This window comes from Cricetulus griseus, chromosome 4 (genome assembly GCF_003668045.3).
Source record: "Cricetulus griseus strain 17A/GY chromosome 4, alternate assembly CriGri-PICRH-1.0, whole genome shotgun sequence".
Taxonomy (NCBI): Eukaryota; Metazoa; Chordata; class Mammalia; order Rodentia; family Cricetidae; genus Cricetulus; species Cricetulus griseus.
This window is the reverse complement of record NC_048597.1, coordinates 200,486,434-200,509,025: the sequence shown is the minus strand read 5'-3', so window position 1 is coordinate 200,509,025 and position 22,592 is coordinate 200,486,434. Positions and strand designations below refer to the sequence as shown.

Below are 22,592 nucleotides of genomic sequence, written 5' to 3'. Positions count from 1 at the left end.
GTCATAGCGTGACATTAACACTATCAGATTCTTCAGTTTTATTTTATATTAAAAGAAATTCTCACTCATTTTTTTCAGAGGACTTTAAAAGACTGTGTTTCTGCTTCAGTGCTGGGCTATATCAGGATCAAAAATTCTCAGAAAAGTAAAATTATAGTAGCCCCTGAATTCTAAGCAATCCTTAGGGATGCCTAAGTATGCCACACGGTTCCATGAGACTTCGGTTCTTTAAGGTTTCCACAAGTAGAAAAGCCCCCAAATGGCTATCTAATTCCCTAAGGAACTATTAGACACTTCTGGAAAATTGAGTGAAAAAGCAACAATTATAGAATATCTTGCATGTATCCCTAAATGTTTCAGGGGACTACCTTTTAAAAAAAATACTCAAGCTTCTTAACTGTGATACAGTTTTTTTTTTTTTTTTTAAAGCCTACTGAAAATGTTGGTTTGACTTTTTTTGAAGATACAAGAATCAAGTAAGAGTGAATTTGTATCATCCATAAGGATACAGGGCTAGTAAGTGATAGACTGTTCTTCCCTCTATTGTCACTATGCTGCCAGCAGAATTTGGGATTTGGTGCTCTCCTGTAGAATAATAAGAGGGAAACCTGAGTTGGTAGTGAGATGGGCATCATAAGCAGACTGTGTCCCTAAGATGCCTTAGCCATTTGTCACTAGAGAGTAGATAACTACCCTATTAGATAAAGTGATTCTAGGGAGAGGCTTGGAGACCAAAGGGTATGAGCCTTGGACAGAGGTTGTACCATTCTATTCTTCATGAAAAATAAGAAAGAAATGATAGGTAGGTAGGTAGATAGATGATAGATAGATAGATAGATAGATAGATAGATAGACAGACAGACAGACAGACAGACAGACAGACAGTCAAACAGATAGACTTTAACAAAGCAAGAAGGGAATGATAATTTCCCCAATGGCCTGGAGCAGAGTTCCTCTTTACATGGCCCCTACCCTCCCTTCTTTTGCTGGGACTAGCAGGTTTCAAAGGCAGAACCTTTCTGTTCCAAAATCCTGCTGGAGGATGTCAAAGGCAGCCACCCTCCAAACACTCTCTTCTTCTTCCCTCTGTGAAGTGGTTGTCGCCCAGAACAGGCAGTGCCTTACCAGTTCGCCACTAGCCTGTGTGGGTTAGGGAGGTGTGGATTAGATGGACTTTAGGATCTCCTCTCTAGTCCTGACTAGGCAATCCTAGAGACTGGGAGGACTCCAGGCTACCAACATGCAGCAGAGTCCAGGCCTGGGAGAGCCTTGTGACTGTCTTTCACATGTGTCTGTCCTCTTTCTTTTGATTCTGGAACCTTCCCGTCTAGGGATACAGTTCTTGAGCTATGAGCTAGTTGTCCAAGATATTATCTAAGGAGACTTACCATTCTCAACCCAGTATCTGTCATTCTCCCACTCCCACTCCCCATAATTGTTCATTCCAGCCAGGATTACCCCCACCCAACTTCTCAGCCATTAGAAAGAAGCCAGACATACATCTCCAAGATGTAACATTTGTGCAGAGTTTGGGGTCCAGAAAGAATACTATATTCTATAAGCAGAGACCACAGTGGAAGCAAGGGATTGATCTTGTGATTAAGATGATTCTGATACATTTGGGAAAAGTTTACCAGTTGCAAACCAGATAAAGACATGTGGAGCATGCTAACATTCACCTTTTAGCCTTAAGATTGAGAGTCTTCACAGATACTTCAGGGGACCTCTGCCCACCGGGAATTTTAGAAAGATCCAATTCACTGTCTTTTTTAAGTTTGTTCCCTTCTGATTAGTTTCTGGGCCTTTTGCTAAGAATCAGAGGTAGTTCATGAGCGTTCATGAGCGTGCTAACAGCTACAGGAAGGCATCCTTACCAAACAGATCACTGAGCATCCATTTATCTTTTCTCTTCTGAAATGTAAATCAGTTGCTGCCATCAGTGTCACTGGGGTGAGGTTGTGGGCAGAGAGGTCTCTCTTCAATCATTGTTTTGTCAGGTCCCCTATTTTGCTATCTCAAGTGGCTAGGCCCAAAGATAGTCCTGCTTAACCACGTAGAAAGATAGAGAAAATCTACAGGCTATAAGAGAGCCCCCAAACTCTCCTGAGATGATGAAGCAATAACTGGACACTGGAATTCCAAGAAGAAAGGAAAACACCAAATCATTTATTTCCAAATAACACAGAATAAAGAAGCACAAGTACACAAATCTTTTGGAGGGAAAAACTTATTTTATTTAATTTACATGTACATGTTTTCAAGAAGACTATGCCTCAGCTTTTAATTTTGTCTTTATTTAACAATCACTGTCAAAAACACACAACTTTTTCCTTTCAGGTTAGTTCATAGTTTAACTGCTGTTAAGGGGAGAGTTTTTTCAGTCACAGTGTGGAAAGACAGGGTACCAATAATCTAAAGGTTGACTCAGACTCATGTTTATGTTAGTTATGATTATAAAAGATTTGCCTGACTGTATAATTCACATTCATTGCAATCATTATATTCTCCCATAAATTAGCAATACAAACAGACATATGGAGAGTCAAGTAAACAAACAACATCAATATAAGAGACATTTTGCAGCAACTATAACTGATTACATGGGTTACAACTTGGGGAAAATTCTTCACAAATCATTTAGTAAGCACAAAGGCTAGAATGATGGACACAACCTTATTTATTTAAATCACCTTTAGAACTACAGTAGGAGGTTGAGAAGACCTGAACAGGGGCAAGGTTTCTAGGCACAATATATAATGAAGGACTGCACACAGGGGAGAGGTTTGGCATATGCATGCACTTTTTGGTCACTATCTTGTAAACCAAAACTTCCGAACTTCAAGATGATAATAATACTAAAGAAAATGTTTAACATGTTTCTCTCGATTACACTACCATCCTTTAGATTAATGACAGAAAATGTGTGCTGATTGCTGCTAGTGGTGAGGAAACACGACCACGGATCTATTTATAGCAGAAGTTTCTTTTTAAAAGGGGAAAACTTAAACATCACTTGCTTGTAGGCTTAAGTTCCAAGAATCCCAGGTAGAATTTTTTGGAGCCTGAGTGATCTCCAAGAGAATCCATCCAGCTAGTAACCCTGGGCTGATGGTATGCAGGCCAGGACAGAAAACACAAACACAGAAGCATAGACTTGGGACACTTATCCTCTGCCTCTACCATCCTCGAATGACCTGATGTACCAGTTTTGCTGCAAATGGCCTTCCAACATCTACACACATCACCAGGACTCAAACTACACAGGGCTTTTGTTTGTCGTTGTCGCTTTTTTCCCCCACTCTCTCTTAGAAAAACTTATCCCTAAAGTTATCTACTGGTGGAGTATAAGGATTTTTTTCTTTTAAGAAATTTGATTTTATCTCTTTAGCAATGGTTTGAAACCAATGGGGCAAAGTGAGTTTGACAGAGAGGAGAACAAATCGCTGACAAAGAACCTTTTACATTTCATCAGCGTTGTTAGGACGACAAGCAGGAATGTCTCCGATAGTAACTCCCACTTCAAAGATTTCTCAGCTCAATAGAAGGCAGACCATCCTTTTTATTCAACCACAAGGACGGGCACTAAAGAAGACTCTACTGTTTGATTTTTTTTTCCACCGTGTTTATTTTTCCCCTATTCACTAGGGTACTTGGATAAAATAAACAACAAGACAATTAAGGGAACATGGACTTCCAACTTTGCTGCCGTCTTCTCCATCCACTTGGCCTTGGGCTTTTCAGTTTGTGCCCAAAGCCAGCCCAAACCTAAGGCTACCGCACAGTGGCACATCAGAGGAAAAGTTTTAAGGGGCTGCAAGACTTCTAGGGTGAGGAAGCAGTGGGACACCTCTGGGGAGCACAGTGGAACTAACTGTCCCTGAAGTGCAGTTAACAGCTCCTATACTTCCCCAGGTTGGTCACCTTCGTCTTAACTCCCCATTCAGCTCTGTGTTGCTGACAACAGAGCTGGGGTGATCCTTTGGTAAGCTTCTCAGGATTCCCTAGACTTCCTCTGACTCTGGGGGCCTATGGGCGTTGTCAAGATGCTCGAAGTTCGGCTCCTCCTCCCTTTTCTTGAAAGAATCCCGGATAGCAAAGCCCCCTACATCAGGGTACAGGGTGAACCCCTAAACACTGGCAAGACAGGTCCTGGGAGGAAGTGTATACTGGAGAGCACAGTGACAGTATTAAATGGCGTGAAAGCAAAGGTCAACGCAAATGTATCTTAATAGAGTGTCCGCAGTGAAGTGTGCCGCCTTTGAAGCGGCCGCTCCCCGCGCGCATTTCCATGGCGAGCCTAACGCGGCGTGCTGATGCACCGTCAAACTCACACTTTCAACCCCAAAACCCGACTCTTTGAACAACCCGAGCTTGATTGGACCTTTCTCCTTTTCTTTTCCCCCTTACAAACCATTTCCTCGCCTTTAGAAACTCGCCATCAAACCCAAATACGCCCTCTGATCACCGCAGAAAGCAGAAACAAAGAGGGCTGAGCGGCGATTCAAGCGGCCCTTTTCTTCCCTCGCATTATTATCCATTTTTATTATGATCGGGAACAAGTGCCCATTCGCGTGGGTTTTGTTTACCGGAAATTAAATGAAAATGATTTAGTCCGCGTCAAACAAAAATATATACTTGTATACACAAGAAAAAAGGCCTGTTAGACGTAAATATTATGTCCTTAATGAAAAGCCTGGACGGGCTCCAGGCTCGGCCTTTCAGGATTTCAGTGAGACTTGCCCATTGCCATAGAAATCCTAACTTACCATGAAGATGCACCGTGGCGAAGAAACACTGCTTTGTGAGAGAGCCCTTTGATGTCGCAGGCGCAAGATGCCGGCGCTCAGCTGCGCAGGGCAAGATTACCTTGCAAGCAACATCTGTAACAAGCAAATGAAAAATTAAAGGCGATTAGTGATCAGTCAAATATTTTTTATTTCATTTCGTTATTTTGGACTGGGGTGGAAGGCAAAACGAAGTGTTTTGAAACAGAAGAGAAACACAGGAGTCCAGTTCGTGGAGGGGAGGCTTGAAATATTAGCAGAGGCGTCAAATGCCTCTAACGTTCTGTGTACCTTGGCAGCGAGGTTAGTGCTTGCCCATGGGAACAAGCCCTTTGCTTCTAACTGTCCCAGGCTGCGTCTAGGTTAGGCTGTGACTCAACAACAGGTTCGCTAGAGATGGATTTTTAAGATTTGGGGTTTTATTGGGGGTAACCACCCCCTTCCAGCCAACGTGGTTGCCTTATTGGATAAAAGTTGTGGGGTCTGTGGGACCAGAGTGAGAATTTTCTACTAGATTCTGAGAAGGGAGGGATAGAAGACCATGCAGCGGGATTTTCTGCTAAGAATTGTTTGTCCAGCTTTTATTGTATCCAATGTGCCTATTTTTAGTGGCACTGGGGATAATCCAAGAGCTTCAAGGGAAGAGGGCAAGTCTCTACCACAGAGTTACACCCCCAGCCTCAGGGCTCAGGTTGTAAAATCGAATTCCTGGGCCTTCATTCTGGGAGAAATGCTTTCCCCCTCTTACATATTTATTTCAGATTTGTAGAAACCTAGACAAGTCTGCCTGTACTTCCCCTCTCTCCTTTTGCCACCTTTCTCTTTCCTTGGCGTTTTTCTTTATTTATATCTCAGCTGGGATTTTGAAGCACCTTCTCCTTCCCTACAGAGGGTGGCAGGAGTGTTTCTCCCCCTTGACATCTGCAGAGGCCTTACTCTCTGCCTCCATCAATATCTGAATTTTTTTCCTGAGAACTTCATAACCAGCACATCAAATACTTTCAACTCTTCATACCCACTGGGTGTTTGCTATATAATAATGTTGTACTTTATTTCACATGCCCACAAACTTTTTAAAATACATTTCGGACAAATGCTATTAGAGAATCGAGGCTGTTCTTTAAGGCATATACATCCCTGGCTGTGGAGATCTTGATTTGGTGATGACATCCTCCAGCTCCGCATCCCAAGTAGAGCACCTATGATGTTCCATAGCCATGCCTAAACAGATGGGGGTGGGAAAAGGAAGCCTGGAAGCTTCACAACCCAGAGTTCTTGAAAGCCTTCTAGTGTTCCTTTGTCCCTGCTTCCTATTGTTTTGGCTCACTCCCCACTGCAAGTATAAAATGTAAATCGAGTTTGAGGTCTGACAGAACAGACTTATCTATGTGCTCTCATAGGCATTGGGATTGGAGGTATGTGGCATCCCAAGAGGAGGGGAGAACATCCCCTTACTCATCTCCCTTACAGAAGTGGCTGGAAAATTCAGGACTTCTGTGTTTCTTTGTTGTTGTTATGTGCTTATTTTGTTTTTGCTGGTGTTTGAGATTAGCTGAGGAACTGGAGAGGATATGGAGGCAAAGCAAAAGATAAATGGGCTGCAGGAAAATGGTTGTGGGATTCTGTCTGCCACCTCCTGGGCTCTGAACTACTCTGGTTGGGATTGATGGGCAAGGGGGGGGGAGGAAAAAGAGTCTCTAACTGGGTGCCGGGAAGGCAGTGGTCCAGGCCTCAAGGAAAATATTTTCCACCCTTCCACACCCACTGGGAAAATTTATGGCTTTACTTTTGCCACCTGCAGTTGCCAGAACTGTGAATAAATTCTAACAAGTTTTGTTGTTGTTGTTGTTGTTGTTGTTGTTGTTGTTGTTATCTGTCTCTTTATCCCGGACATGGGTTTCATAGGCAAAAGAGAGTGCAGGATGTAACTGTAGAATGACTACATTTATGTTTTTGTTTATAGATCTAGTATCAGCATACTCAATGGCCTCCAGTAACTTTTAGTAGCGGTCTGCCTGCCTACCTGCCTTTTCACCCTCGCTCCCTTCGTTCCTTGCCTACTCCTTGAAGCCTCAGTGGCCAGGCCTAGACTCGAAGTCGACATAAGCCAGAGCAGCACGCTGGGAAGCAGCCCTGTTACTGGAGGTGGTGGTAGCTGTGACAGGGCCCAGAGGTGGCATTAGGCTGCGGTGGGGGCGCTGCAGAGTCAGCCTCCACTGAGCAAGGAGCCCGAACACACGTACCATTCGTTCATCTCTGTGCCACGCACCGCCACCGCTGCTGTGCAGGCTACCGGGGGCTCGTGGCCGCTTTCTAACGAGGAAGACGTGAGGGCACACGGTATTGCTGAGTCGTAACCAGAGCTGGGTGGCGGCGAGCGACCATGAACTTTCATGTGCTTTCGCAGAGAGCTGGGGTGTGTGTAGCACTTGTCACACCCGCGCACCTTGCACATATAAGGCTTGTCGCTTGTGTGTACATGCGAATGCTTCTTGCGGTCGCTGCTGTTGGCGAAACGCCGCTCACAGCCCTCGAACTCACATCTGAAGGGCTTCTCTCCTGGGGGAGATAACGCAGAGACGTTAGAAGGGGTGTGGGCTGCGTCACAGTCTCCGGATTGTACCCCTCCTATTGCTCTTTTGTTTTCAGCAAAAGACCCACAAAAGATTTTTCAGAAATTACTTTCCTCTATTCTTTAGGTCTGACACCCCTCCCCCACCCAATGAGGAGATGAAGCCCACTCCCACAGACTGCCACCCCTCCCCCTCTTCATTACTGAGCCTAGGGGTGGGGATAGGGGGAGCGTCGGAGGAGGAGCGACAATGACTCCATCATAGTCATTTCCATTCTAGAGAACCCTGATCCAAGCACGTTGTTTTCCTCCAACTTTTATCTGTGTGGAGACAGAAGCACCCTTGCTTCGAGTTGATTGAGGAGTTCACATTTGCTGGATTTGAAGTTACTGCCCAGGCCATCTGTCTCTGCCCTAGAGAGCCTTGCCTAGCAAATCCGCTGTTCACATACTCCGTCCTGGTCCAAACTGTTTTCTAAAGTAGGTTTTTGTGCAAGCGCCAAGGCAGTGAGAGGATTTGAGAGGATGAGCGGCGGATGTACATTCGTGAGCGTACTGTGGGACACCTTGTGAGCAATGATCCCCCCCCCAGGCTGTTTTCCAGGAATTAGAGCCCCCTTCCCTTTCCACTGCACCCACTGAAGGCAAACATGCTGCCACCTTCTTCGAATCTTGCCTAAACTGTTCGAAATCCCTCAAGATGTTTGCCGATTATAATATTTTATTATTCGGATCCATTAGTACCACAGAGACCTTGTAGAGTGTAGCAGGCCCCTCTCAGTCCAAACTGACAGTTCCGGGTCTATGATCCTCCCCAGACAATTCCCCAGCCGCCTGTTCCACCTCGCGGGCGGGAGGGCCCAGAGGCCTGTATGGGAAAGCAGGTTCAGGCCAAGGGAGGTCTTAAGTCTGTTGAAATCACGGCCTTTGAGTGTGGTAAGCTTCGGATGGATGAATGCCTGCTACCGGCAAACCAGGTCCGGTTTCTCTGACCACTGGGTGTACGGCTGTTTCTAGGTAGAACTGCAGGAAGGCAAGAAAACGAACAAAGCTTCGGGGAATATTGATTGGGCCAAACCTCATTCTAGGATTTCCTCGCTGCCTGAATTTGCTGATCTGTGGAAGAGGAAAGCGTCCCCCTCCCCGGTGCCGCCGCTAAGAACCCAGAATTTCAAGTCTCTGCCTCAGCTGATATTGTTTCAGAAAAGAAAGTAGGGGTTGTCTGTGCTCTAAGCAGCTGAAGATCCTGGGGGTGATGAGGGATACAGGAACCCCTCTAGCAACTGAGAGCAAGATGCTCCTCTGTGGTCTCTTCTCCCGCAGTTTATAGGAAATACTTTCTGATAAAACCAACAAAGACCCCATCCTGCAGTGGCGTTGACGCTCAGGTTGAGACAGGTTTACTCGAGACCCGCCTTTGGCTCTGGCAACAGCGCGTGAGCGTGAGCCTGTCTCTCCCGCACTGCCCACGGATAGCGCTCACCCTTGCTGGAGTACACTAGGGTCCTCTGGAAGATGTTGCCCGCTGCCAGTTTCACAAGACAAGGCACAGCCTTACGAAAAAGTGGAGGAGATGTATAATGAACAAATCAGTGTCCCCATTTGTCCCCGGATTTCTCTCCTCTGATTCCACCAGCGTTTGCAAACCCAAAACTTTCCTCATTCTCTCCTCTCCCCATTCTTCTTCGTAATATAACTTACAAAAAAATTATCTGAAGCCTACAAAAGAGAATAAGGCTTTTCGGGGGATGTGTGGGAGGGATAGGATTTGAGGTCCGAATTTGAGGCTAGAATTCCCTCACTGGGGTGGGAGAGAAAGAAAAAGAATATATATATATATATATATATATATATATATATATATATTATATATTATATATCCAGCTACACACATATCCCATCCCAGCGTCTCGTCACGTAAAATAGAAAAATCTTTCGCTCCAGACGAAACAGAAGAAAAAAAAAGCAGGTACTGAAAACGCCTGAGAACGGGGGAGTTGAGCAGGCCCCTGGGAGGCCAGGTGCAGCCGGGCCCTAGCGTTCTCCAGCTGCAGGAGGCGCCCTGGTCTCGGCGCTTGACAGCCCTCCCACCCCCGCCGCCCCGCCGCCGCCACCGCCCCGCCACCCCGCCACCCGCGCCCTTCCCCTCCCCCAAGTCCCTGCGCGACGCCCTGGGTGGGAGGGTGGACCCTGCGGCGGCGGCGTGCTGGGCCTGCCTCCAGCGGGACGATCTGAGCCTGGGCTGCTCCGGCCCCCTAGGCCGCGAACCTCCCGGCCCGGTTTGGGGCCCCCGGCCCTGGGCCCCGTCCTCGGCCGGGGCACCAGAGCGCTCAAGGCCTCCTTCCGCGCGGGCGCAAAGTTCGCCGGCCTACAGGACGCCCGACCAGCGCCATTTTCTCGCACTTGTGGCTGGGTCTGTTTTCGCGATGACTCCGCCCCAGAGAGGCCGGGGCGCTGGCCTCTGTCCCCCCCCGAGGGCTGACTGACTGCGGGGAAAGGTGGGGAGAGCCCAGGGCAGGGGTTCCGGGAGGCGCGCCAGTTTGGGAGGTTGGCACGGTGCGCGCTCCTGGCCCGCGCCTCCCTCGCCGCGGCACCATTGTTCCCGGGTCTCTGTCACAGCTACAGACTGAAACCTTTCTTCACCCGCCGCCTCCAGAGCCAGGCCTTCGAGTCACATTCGGGACAATCTCAGCTAAGAAATCTGCGCCTGATCGCCGCTTTCCGCGACTCGATGGGAATGAAACGCCATTAATATTTGAAAAGGCAATTATTTTCCTGTTGAATCGAAAACTGTCTTCATGAATAATTTGTAGAGAGTTCTATTGCCATTTGAGAAACATTTTGTTGCTGCTTTGCCTCCTCCTTTTCTTCCCATTGCTTAGGAGATTTGAGGGAGACACCGGAATAGGGATGGATCTGTGGGGTTTTTGTTTTGTTTTCCTTTTTTTTTTTAACCCAAGCTGTAATGAATCAGGTCTAAGACCGAAAAGAACGCAATGCCTTGAGTCCATGCAAAACCGAGAGCCAGCCAGGCACACTTGTGCTTCTCTGATGTAGGTCGATTGCGCTAAGAATTTAACCATTTTCTGCTTCACAGACTTCAGACAGTGGGCCGGCAAAGAGCAGTATAAGTTTGTTTGCTTCAAAATCCCTGTCATTAAAGATGAGTTCTCCAGCCCCGGATTGTGCATCCACCTTCCAGATGATAGCAACCAGCCCCTGGAGCAGCAAGTTTCAGGGTTGGAATTATGGTCTTACTCATCCCCTGTCCCTGGGAATATAACTCGGGGTGAGAGAGGAGCAGATGAGTGAGAGAGATTCAGAACGTGCTCTAGAAAACCGCACAAGATGTTTGCAGACCTGCTAGGGAGGGATAAAGAACAAGATCCAAACTGGACTTTGGTCTTGCCTCAGACTATGGCAGTGTTCTTTCTAACCCTAAACCTCATGGAGAAGGCAAGTTTGTAGCAAGACTCAGCCAACTTCTTCCCTGACACTGCAACCATCTGGGACTTTGACTCTTAAAAAGGTGGCTGTCCTGAAGAGAATTGGAGAAAGGAAAGACACTGCCTGGAGACCTGGAGTAACAAGCTGGAATTCTTCGGATCTCTTCGCATCATTCTTCCCTTTTCCCGCCTCCAGGATGGGGGAGGGGAGAAGACGCTGACTTCTTCAACTTCAAGGGAGGGGGGGAGGAGTAAGGAGAGTCAAAGGGTGGCTGCTAAACTAATTAATGTAACTTCACAGGCTGTTCTGAAAGTGTGAAAACTTTCTTCTTGCAATTGTATTAATTAGATGCTTCTGGCCAGAAGAGTTCAACTCCCAGCCTCCTTCACTGAGCTCCTTTTCTTTCTGTTAACTAGAGCTAACAGATGTGGTTGACACATGTCCCTATTTCACTTAACAGCTCGGTAAATGACATTTAAGGCAGTGGGTCCCGTTGGGTCTCTACTAAAATAAGAATGAGGGGTACCAAAAAAAAAAAAAGTCCCTTCTTTGGAGCCAGCAATACAAAAGCTGGTCAAAAGTAGGCCCCTAAGGCTCATAAATCCTAAAGGAGGCGTTAAGGGTCAGATGATCCCTCAGTCCAGGTGATGGTGAAGCTAAAACGGGGAAGAGTTTTCCAAAATGATCTGTAAATGTGAAACAATAGTTCCCATTTCTATTAAAGTTGGGGGGGGGAATGCTGTTTTTTTTTTTTCTCTCCCTTAAAACCAAGCTTTAGGGATTGGGGATATAGCTCAGTATCCAGGGCCCAATCTTCAGATCCTAAATCAAATCAAATCTCTAAGGTAGGAGCTCCCGTTTACCAACAGGGATCACAGAACTCTGGAACAACTCTTCCCACACAGCCTCCGGAAAAGGGTGAGTCTACAGGCAGAAGCTGTTAATTACCGTTTTATAAATCTGGCTCATGGAAACCAAACCAAAAAATTGCCCCCCCTCCTCCCCTCAGTTGGAACTAAAGGAAATTCAGACCCAAAGGGCCTGCGTCCCATAGGGTCGCACGAGACAGACAGCACTCGAGTACTGACCTGTATGTGTTCGTTTGTGTATTTTGAGATTTTCTGATCTAGCAAAGACTTTCCCACACCCTGGGAAAGGACAAGGGAAGGGCTTCTCGCCCGTATGCACGCGGATGTGATTTACAAGTTTGTATTTGGCTTTGAAGGGCTTGCCCTGTCGCGGACATTCCTCCCAGAAGCAAATGTGGTTAGCCTGCTCTGGGCCACCGACGTGCTCCACGGTGACGTGCGTGACCAACTCGTGCATGGTGCTGAAAGTTTTGGAGCAGGGGCGCGGGGAAACTGGGCCGTCATCGCCTAGCCACTTGCAGATGAGCTCCTGTTTGATGGGCTGGCGCATATAGCGGAAAAAGGCTCCCGGGCCATGGGATGCGGCGAGGTTCACCGTCAGGTTCATGCCGCCATAGCCGTGCAGGGCTGTGGCTGTTGCCAAAGTGTCGCTGCGGTCCGTAGGCCCCGGTGCAAAGGGTTCCGACCTCGCATACATGTCTCCAGGGAGCCCCAGACGCAGGAGTCCGTTCAAAGGACGGCTGTGGGAGGCCTGAGGAGGCTGCTCATGAAGGCCCGGAAATACCGAGGGGTTCGAAGCAGCGGCGAACTGGGGCCCATGGTGTCCACAGCTGCTACCTGTTGTCGAGACAAATAGCGTGTATGAGAACCGGTGGAGTGGGCTTCGCACTTTCCCCGGGCCCCGGGGACAAGTCCTGCCCAGCCGCATCTAGGTTTCTGGCGTTGGTGCTGGTATCTTGAGCAAATCGGTGCCAGCAATGAACCTGTGGCGGACCAAGCAAAGCCAAAAAGCCTCCGCCTTCGTCCGGCTAGGCTGCAGTTCTGCTGAGTCCCCTGCCGCGCCATGAGCTGGAGAGGGGTAGTGATAATGGGGTAGGTGGGAGAGGCAACAAGAGTGAGTCTGTGGGTGCCTGGGGGCACGGCCTCTGCTGCAGAGGTGTAGACCCATATCTCAAGATTACTTTGTCCACCAACACCAAGGGGTGCTCCCGGGCCAAAGATGGAGGTGATAGGAGGGGTCATTTCGGAGGTGGTGAAGTTGGAAGTGGTAGTGATTTTGAAGCATCCTAGACGTATATATTAATTTCAGAGTCCCACTGGGCCTGGAAAGGACCTCCTGCTGAACCTCGGCCTGGCAGCCGCCGGTGCTACTACAATCTGGCAGTGCAGAGAAAGGACAATCGAAAAAAAAAAAAAAAAAAAAACTTATGCAAAGTGGTGGGGATTTTTCTTTTGTTTGTTTGTTTTGTTTTTTTCTTTAAGTTTTGGGTGTGCATCCCCCCTCCCTTTCTGTGTCTTTAATGTCTGTGTGAAATCCCGGGCACTACAGAGGCGGCAGCAGGGCGCTTAAGGAAATGAATAGATTTGGGGCCGTGGCCCCGGGCCACCCTGAGAACAATCGCCTGTGTTGCCCATTGGCCAGTGGCCTGGCCCGACGTCAGTGATGACAGGCCGGACTCTCTCTCTCTCTCTCTCTCTCTCTCTCTCTCTCTCTCTCTCTCTCTCTTTCTCCCTCCCTCCCTCCCTCTCCCTCTCCCTCTCTCTCCCTTCCTCCATCCTTCCCTCTCTTTCTTTCTCTCCTCTCCTCTCTTCTCTTCTCCGGTCCCTCCCTCCTTTCGCTCCCTCCCCTAACCCCAATAGCATCTCACGCTTCTACTGCTCATGCGCTCTGATCCAGGCAGGAATTCTTTACTCTTTCCTGTACACCTAACAGTCCCTCCCCATCCCTTCTCTAAAGCTGGGCTTTCCTACCAGGCCCCTGAAATTGAGCAGAGAAAAAAAGTGGAGCATAGTCCTAGTATTCACGCTAGTATTCAGACCCCTCAAGGAGCTCGGGAAAGTTTGTCTTGAGTGCAAAGGGCAGCGTCTGAATCAAGGCAGGAAGGAGGGCTGCAGACTGCCTGGAGCGGAGAAACTCCTAGAGTAGCGAACCTGGCATCCACTTTATTCTCCTTCGTTCTGCCCCTTGTCTTTCTCCTCTCCTTCGGCCTTCTCATTTCCCCTACACCTAAGCCACATCCCCGCCATATTTTGCCTTTCTGTTTTGCTTTTTTATTCATCCATCCCCCTCTGTCTCTGTCCGTCTGCCTCTAGCTCTCTCCCCTTGGGTGACAGCTCTTGGAAAGGGCTTTTTTTTTTTTTTTTTTTTTTTTTTTTTTTTTGGTTCTGGCAAAAAGAAAGAAAGAAGGAAGAGAAAGGCTATGGGCACATAAATAGGAGGAGCAGGTCCTTCCTCTGGAGGCTATGGGTCAGATGGGTCAGGAGACTAATGTGGAGGGGTCCTGAATTCTGTGCAGTGATGCCAGATGAAGGTTTTCTGAACTAGGATTATGTCCAATTACTTCCATGATCTGTGGCCACTTGTTGTCAAAGCTTTAGCCTTACTTAGTCCTTGCTATCTATCGTTAGGACTCTACAGATGGGATACCGTCGTTGACTGCATCCATGACCCTCAGTCTAGAATTGCCACCACAGCTGGCTGAGGAAGAAGATTTCAATTCTGGCTCAGGAATGACTGCCCCTTGTCTGCCCTAGGATCTGCTGCTTTCTGTGCCTAAGTGGACTGTTCCTCATGACCCAAAATGCCAGTGGACTTTGTTGAACCTTCCTGAGGGACATAGAACATATCCTCAGGACACAGAAAGTCTGGGTTTTTTTTTCTTTAAAGATAATTCTAAATACTGAAAACAAACAAAAAACCTTTCAGTGAAGGGAGAAGTTTGAACAAATTACATGGAACACTAATTTAGAACTGATGGGACTGCCCCCATCCCTGAGGGTATTGCATCCCATGATTAGTAAATAAAGGATTTTTGCTCTGTTTGTTTTTATTTTGTTTTATTCTGTTTTTGAAGCAAGATCTCAAGGAGTCCAGGATGGTCTAGAACTTGAATGGTTTTGAACTTCTGCTCCTTCTGCCACCCCTCTCCAGGAGCTGGATTCATAGACGTTCAGCACCACAAATGAGTTAATGTGGTGCTGGTAAAGGAACCTAGGACTCCATGCATGCTAAACAAGTCCTTTGCCAACTGAGCTACCTTCCTACTCCCTAAATAAGGCTTTAAAATTTTTAATAATTGACTTATTTTCTAAAGCTTGGTACATTCCTCATTCATCCCTGCTTGGGGCAAGGGATTTAGCAAGGGATTAACTCCCACAATAATTTCTCTAGCTTTGAATAGCCTGTATCTCTCTGCTCTGCATTAGGAAGGTCTTAGGCAATTACAAATAGATTCTGTGCACACACTCACACACACACACACACACACACACACACACACACACACACACACACACCCTCTAGGGAGAAGGAGAGGCATTTGATTTCTGTTCCCTAAACCAAGGCCGTTCATGGAGATTTTAGAACTAGACTCTAAGAATTGATCTTCTTTCCTGGCTTTCCCTCTCTACCTATGCTTCATACACTTCATTTAGTTAGCCCTTTAATGACAGGGGCTTCTATCCAGTCCCTTGGTTTGTTTTCCCTTCCCTTCATCTTTGGACAGTTGTCACCAAATTTCAGAGAATTTCAAGTATGATCTCTGAGCAAAATGAAGAATATATTCAGATGAGTCTATGCTGAACCCCAAAGGGCTTAAAGCACAACACATTCACTGAAAGCACAACTGTGTTCCTTTTTGGCCAGCTATGTCTATCCATCAGACCTCAGAACTGAGATAGTAACCCAGAGTGCAAGAGCACTGGAAAAATAGGCCAAGAAGTAAAATCCCCATTCTCTCACCTAAACATAGGTGATATACAATTAATTGTTCAGGATGTGTCAACTTCACAATCCATTTTAACTTTTGTTAATTATTTTATTTGAACCAACATGGATTCTTAATATGCATACTGTGACCCAATCCCCATTAGAAGCTTTGAATAACAATACAGCCTGAACAGGGTTTTTTTAAAAAGCATTTTCAGCTATTTTCATAACCATTTGGAAACCTGGTGAGCATGCTGAATTCCTAACAGTCTTGTGTTTGCTTCTCATTTTCACAGGAGAAGAAAATGTTAACTTTCCATTAGCAGGTTGTAGAGAGAAAGATTTAAAATAAAAATTCAAGTTTACAGACCTTCTGAATTGTAAGTACTGACCTGTGTATCCGAAGACTAAAGAAAACCAGGGGGTTTATATACACATCTTGTTAGTATACAGCCTGTCTGACTAACTTTGCCCTTGAAAAGGTATGAACATGTGTATGACTTTCTGTGCCAGAAGCAAAAGGGCAAACACATCTGAATCAGCCAAAATCACTGACAGTAGCCTGGCCCCATGGAGCTCCTTCCCAGATGCAGCCTTCTCTTGAAGCACTAAAAACATCTGGACCCATCCTGGGTTGATGTTTCTTGAGTAGCCAGGGGTCAGGTGACCTGCAGGTCACAGAGGCTGCCTGATCCTTGCAAAGTTCTTGGAGCCATATGGTCCATACCTCGGTTGGCTAAACATAACAATGGGACCAGACATTCTTTTAAGGTCCATTTCCCCAGAGACAGAGATAGAGAGAAAAATATTTCTTGTATCCATTTATGCTTACTGACATAGAACTCTGAGCAATTATATAAGTACCTTCTAGGTGCATTTCTAAAATAAACTCCAAAACAGCCTCAAGCTGATCAGAAATGACGAGTCATGGAATACCAATGTCCAAGAGGTGAACTTTAGTCTTCCCAGAAATCTTTTTGATGTCTCAGGATACAGAAATCCCCAGTTTCAGTAACTGTCAATTGATCAGAAGTGCTTATCTTCACTGGGACTCAGTTTGCTTTTAGGAGACTCCTGCTTGGTTTGCAAAGAAAGGAGGTGGTTTTGGCAAATGCTGTCTCCCCACACCCAAAGCACTAAAGCTTTCATGAGGGCTTCTATGGAACACTTTCTACCCTTTGTAGCCCTTTGGCATCTTTCATCCTCCAGACTCTGAAAATTAATGCCTAGAATCATAACTTGGGCATTTTTGTTCACAATACCTATGTATCAATGGCATAAACAAATGATTTCTAGTTCACTTTCTAGAAATGGGGCAGCTGGTCCAACTGTCGGGGCTCCTAACATCACTAGCTGAAATGTATGATTTCTCTTCTTGGGAAGGTGGAGGATGGAGACTAGGCATCAATAGCTGAGCTATTTTTCCATCTTGATATTTGAAACAATGCTATATTATGATTAAGCTGAGGGTCCATGACTCACAGCCAGGCCAAGCAGCCTCTGTCATGTGAATATTCTGTGGCTAAATCTGTAGCCACTTCCTTGGTTCTTTTTTTCCTCCCCATTTCTGACCATGGTGCCACTCAAAATTAGGTGTGTATCTCTGAAGAGGCTATCCACTGACTTCAGGATTCCTGCAGTGGGAGGTATTCTCAAGTCTTATGAAAAGAAATCATTTAAGCCCCAGAAGCCTGCCATATGTCCAATCCCAAATTATGCAAAGGAGATGAGGCCTGTCAGTTTTTTTTAAGAAGAGGAAATTTTTCCTAATTATGGAAATTTGGGCTTTAATCATCATTAATGACACTGAGAGTATGGAAAAATATACTTAGATGTAATTTAATTTCCAAGCAATACTTCTGCAAAGTGTCTTTTTAACAAAAGATTGGGAGAAATTGCTAAAAGAACTTCCAAGGTAGTATTAAGGAATCAAAACAACTGAATTTATTATAATAATTATATCCCTTTGTTGACTTCTCCCATAAAATCATCCCAAATAGCAGAAAAGAGTCATTTCTTAACTTACTTAAAAACTTTTGTTAAGAAGCTTGCCTTGCATACCAATAAGGGAACATCTTTGGAGAAAACATGTAGTTGTATAGTTGAGATGAGAAAAATTAGATGCCCGGAAGGGGGTAAAAGCCAACCTTAAATCCTATGCTTATTCTAAATGGAATATGAAATTAAATTCTTCACAATGAAGGTATTTCTGACAGAATGACTGTCAGTCACTCTTGGTTCAGACACCACATTGTGGGAACATAGTTACTGCCACATTGCAGAAGGCTGGTGCCCCTGGTAAAGATGATGCATATCATGTAAACTCCATCACCAAGATCAAAGTCTGCTTCTTTCATGGAAGCCAATACATGTCAAACCTCATCCCAATCAAATTGTCTGGAAATGAATTCAAGATGAATATGTCATAGAATAATGTGACAGTGGAATTGCGGAAGGTCAAGGGTGGTTGTTTCAATGATCGAGTACTCAAATATTAATTCTAGAACGTCCAGATGAGTAGGCATTGAGGGCTAATCCTCAGGCTGCTGGTGGGATGGTGTGTCATTGATTTGTGTGCAAATGCGTCAAATGCCAAGGTGTTATTCTAAGTTTCGTTTGAACTGTAGAGATGTGCCCAAACTCACATCTCAGTGTAACAAAAGAGAAACAAACAAACAAATAGGATTTATGCATAAAAACACAAGAAGTAGAAAAAAGTGCCCAATCCTCAGCAAATGTCTATTTATAATAAGATTTCTTTTTACTCACTTGATTCTTTCAAGGTGTTTCTGTAAAGCCGCAATCGTTTCCTCATCACCAAGGAAGTCTTGTATCTCATTTTCTGAGTCTGAGCCTGCTTGAGAAGAAAAGGGCTGAGTAAAACAATACCATAGATGTTTCTATACCAAGAATCTGTGGCTTGAGTGTATGAAAGAAAGATGTTAGTCTGAAAACCATTTTTTAGCCTTTCTTTGATCATTTTCAAATTTGGAAACACAAGAAAAAATTTCTGGAGACTACTCACATTTCCTGTGAAATGACATGGGTTGGTAATAAAAACATTGAAAATCCTATTTCACGGCTAGAATTTTTATCATTAATTGTTCTTCCTTATGGGTAGAGGCATTCATTCAATGTCCAAAAATCTGTGGCTTCTAGAATTTGAAATCGTGTTTCAGAAAACTCCATTATTTCGTCTAGTTAGTTATTTATATTTGGTGAGGTGTGCCAGGTTGGGCCTCAATTCTCAAGGGGTGTGCAATCATGCTTAGTTATCTTGCTGAAATGAAGAAATTTGCAGATTTTTAAATCCTATTCTGTCTGTCGTAGGGAAAAAAATCTTTAGCCTCACGTGTCCCATCCCTCTCCTCACCCACTTGAGAGCTGTCACTGCATCAGTTTTCAAAGCTAATATTAAATCCACCAGGTTAAAAAATGTATCTCTTTTTGTTGTCATTTGGTGTCAAGTTTGTCCCTTTTTTGTAGTTGAAAAGTTTAGAAATATTGCCTCCCTCTCAAGATTGCTTGTCAGTGGCTGGAGCTCCCAGGCATTTGGCAACCATAACTCCTTAGAAGCATTCTGGGGACCTCTGTGTCCACCAGGCAAGGCCGAAGGAAGTGGGGCGGCCAAACAGGCAATCCACCTAGCATTGACCCTAAATTTGGTGAGGGTCTCGGGTTGGGCAAACACAGCAAGACCTCAGTCAATGGGACGTCTGCCTGTCTTGACACTCTAGCCCACAGGACAAGTGGCTATTTAACTTGTTGACCCAGAGGCTAAATCGGAATGGAGCTGCAGTATCATACATGGTCTCTAATGTCTTATGTTCCCCTTACCTATAACTCAGACCCAAACCACCCTAAGGTTTTTATCCTTTCTTTCTTCCCCAAGCATTGGCCTGAGTATACTCACCTTTTCTCATAGGAAAGTGTTTTCAATGCTAACAACAACAACAAACTCCTTCCATAAAGGTAACAAGCTCCTTCTAGCACAGACCAAGAAAGAAAGGAGGCCTAACTTTGCATTCTTACAGAAGAACAGCAGGCTGGGTGCCCTTGCTCTGAATGTCCTCATGGCGGGATGTCTGGCACCACAGTTTCTGGTTGGTTGGCAATAATAGAATTTACTTGTTTGCTTCTGAGGAAAAGGGGTGTAAGTTTCTCTAGAAACTTATGTCCACCCACAATGCTGGCAAGTTCTTTGAGGTCTGTGGCTGGTACCCTTATGCCTTATGTGCATGTCCGTTGTGCATTACAAATGCAAGCAAACGTTTCAAAGGTTGGGCCAAGGCAGACAGGAGGGACCTTAAGTTGTTCTGCAGCAGTTCTGTGTAGGGAAATAAAGCAAACACTCTTTGGTCCAAATTTGAGACCACTTAGCCAGTGGTCTTGCGAATGAACAGAATGAGGAGAGAATTTGGGAACTGTCCCTGGGCCCCTGAATCTGAGGTCCCCAGGATAAGAGGCCTGAAAAGCTCTTTGATTCCCCCCAAAATCTTGCTCCTGAGTTGTCTTCCTATACTAACTGGCTACAAGCTCAGTAAGGAACACCACCAGGATGTATTCGAATCAGCCTTTACCCTGCACCTTGAGAGGAGAGGGGTGCCAAGGAGCCTCACTGATTGATAGTGACAAGAAGATGGGACGGTTGGTAGTACAAAACACACTAGTTTATTTGAGGAATCAGGAATCACAGAGGCTGCCTGTTGTGAGGTGGACTCAGTCCTCACAGATCTGTCTAAGGTCAGAGGTCAACTAGAGCTGGTGACTTCAGTTCCACACTGATTAACCATCAGTCGTGAGTGAATACTTGCCGGAAAAACTCGGCCCTCCCAGGCTCAGAGCTACCAAGCCAAAGATGAAAGCCACTGCTGGCCTTTGCTCGATCGGCAGCTGCACCCGCACGGTCCTGGCTACCTTCCACCAGCCCTGAAGCACGAGGATCTGGAACTGAGGGACTGGGTTGTACATACCCCTTTTCTTACTCCTGACCTTGAGAGGGTAGGGATCAGATTCCCCTTGCTCTAGGCCGAAGGCCAACAACCTTCGGGTGCCCAGAGTGAAGTCTAAACGAGTGGGGTCAACAGTAGATAATCTAGCCTGGGCTAGACATTTTCAAACATAGGAAGGGAAAAGCACGGCGCCCAAGATGCCTATCGAGGGTCACTGCCAAGCCTTGACATCCAAAGGTAGTTCTGTAGACAGTGAATGCTTGGAACTCGAAACAGCCCTCTTACGCCCTCTCCACCATTCAGATTGTCCCTGTGGACCATTCATCAACTCCAAACTTTCAGACTTTGAACCAGGCAACTAACTCTTTTACACCCAAATCCATTCCCTTCTCTCTTGCTAGTAATTTGTTACACGTCCCTGGGTCTAGGCTTCGGGCCTGCTCCCCAGACCTAACTGCAGCCCCGATTCACATCCAAGAGAAAGAAAGTCAACCCATGCATGTCTCATGGCGCATACAGAGCAGATCCTAGAGTTAAGAGTCCTGAGGCAGGACCAAGGATGAGGATGGGAAGGCAGCTAGTCTGGTCCCAGGCATCCTCAGTGGATGTTCGGAGAAGTTCTATCATGTAGCCACCCTGGCGAGGGTAAACCGACGCCCCCCCCCGCCCCCGTCATCCTTGCCGGAGGGAAAAGCAGAAAGGCTGCCTGCAAGGACTCCTTCACCGGTACCTTCTCGGTTCCCGCCATGATCAAGAAGGGCAAAACTGACCAAGTTTTGCACTTCTTGTGCCCACGGTGGGCACACCCAGGCAATTTACAAAAAAAAGAGGAGGGAAGACGGGTGGGCAGCAAGATGGTTTTGGTGCCATTGCCAGTAGGAGCCCCATCTGTCTTTCTTGCACCCTTACTCCTCCCGGGAGGAAAGAAAGGACTCATCCTCAATGCTGCCCCTCGGCAGAAGGGCTCCTCCCCACCCCTTTAGAACCAGTGGGGTGGGGCCTGTACCCTGGAGGCTGTGTGTGTGTGTGTGTGTGTGTGTGTGTGTGTGTGTAGGTAGGAATGGAGAAAAGTCTGACTGGGCCTATTCGCCCCAGCGTGGTTTGGGTGCCTATGGCCTCCATAAGGGCACTTGCTAAAAGGCTGTTGGAGGTACAGGTCTTCCCCGTCTTACCCCCCTGGTTCCAAGCACTTACCCTGCTCCACCTGTTGCCCGGATCACCTCATTTCTGCACATCACTTTGGGGTGGATGAGGGGGGACCACAAATCCCGCTAAGCCTCTTTTGTGGTTCCACCGAGGCGGTCATCCTTCATTTCTCCTTCTCCAGCTTTCGGGAAAGCAGTTAGGGAATGTATGATGAAGCAGAAATGAGCCGTCAGGATGATATTTTAATGGCTTATATGTCACGTTGGTGCATGTGGCTTTGAACTGGAGCCGCTCGCGTTTCCTGCAGAGAGCGCCGCAAATCCCACTTGATAACTTCTACAACCCACAACTTTTTTTTTCCCCTCTCACATTTACTCTTACCTTGTACATTTGGATGGGTTTCCTAAAAATACACCCTGTCAACGTCCTCGGTGGATTTTCCACAGGCTGGAGGAGAGAAGCCTGACTTTCTTTTTTGAAGAATTATTTTCCCTCCCCTCTCCCAACCGCCACCCTTCCCTCAGGTCCCCTCCCTATTTTTTTTTTTAAGCAGTCAAGGTGGGTTCGATATTTGTTCTCCCCAGTGAAAGACCAGTGTAGCCTCTAGGGGAAATATCTCCTCGACTATAAGATTTTCATAATTCTAGGCTCCAACTCTCCTTGTGGGAACAAAAAGAAATGAATGGTTCTGGTATATCTTTTCCCCCAAACAAAATATATGATAGGTCCACAAGCAGCCCCACCACCTTCTGCTCCAGCTCCTCCTGTCACTCATTACAAGGGTCCATTCAGAGTAGGTGAGAAGTGCTGGGGCATTGGGCTCAGACTTGTTGCCGGGGGCAGAACAGTCTTTATTTTTTTTTTTCCTTTTCCTAGAATTTCTGTTTTCAAGCC

General features: G+C 46.3%; 1 protein-coding gene across 1 annotated transcript; it reads right to left on the bottom strand.

Annotated features, from left to right (window-relative positions):
* Window positions 1-4,001: 4,001 nt before the first annotated feature.
* Window positions 4,002-20,817, bottom strand: Zic4 (Zic family member 4). The gene is made up of 6 exons (XM_027410959.2): window positions 20,776-20,817; window positions 18,370-18,454; window positions 11,892-12,509; window positions 7,020-7,343; window positions 4,767-4,880; window positions 4,002-4,102 (listed from the first exon to the last, which is right to left on the bottom strand). Exons 2-6 carry the CDS (start codon window positions 18,437-18,439, stop codon window positions 4,002-4,004), a joined length of 1,227 nt encoding a protein of 408 aa, XP_027266760.2. The 5' UTR covers window positions 18,440-18,454; window positions 20,776-20,817.
* Window positions 20,818-22,592: the final 1,775 nt, after the last annotated feature.

Excerpts from the sequence above, each read along its gene's own strand:
- Zic4 (XM_027410959.2), bottom strand. The coding sequence starts at position 18,439 with ATGAGATACAAGACTTCCTTGGTGATGAGGAAACGATTGCGGCTTTAC. Across the intron at positions 7,344-11,891 it reads ACACAAACGAACACATACAG|GAGAGAAGCCCTTCAGATGT; the intron begins GTCAGTACTCGA and ends TATCTCCCCCAG. Across the intron at positions 4,881-7,019 it reads GATGAACGAATGGTACGTGT|ATGTTGCTTGCAAGGTAATC; the intron begins GTTCGGGCTCCT and ends TGCTTGTTACAG.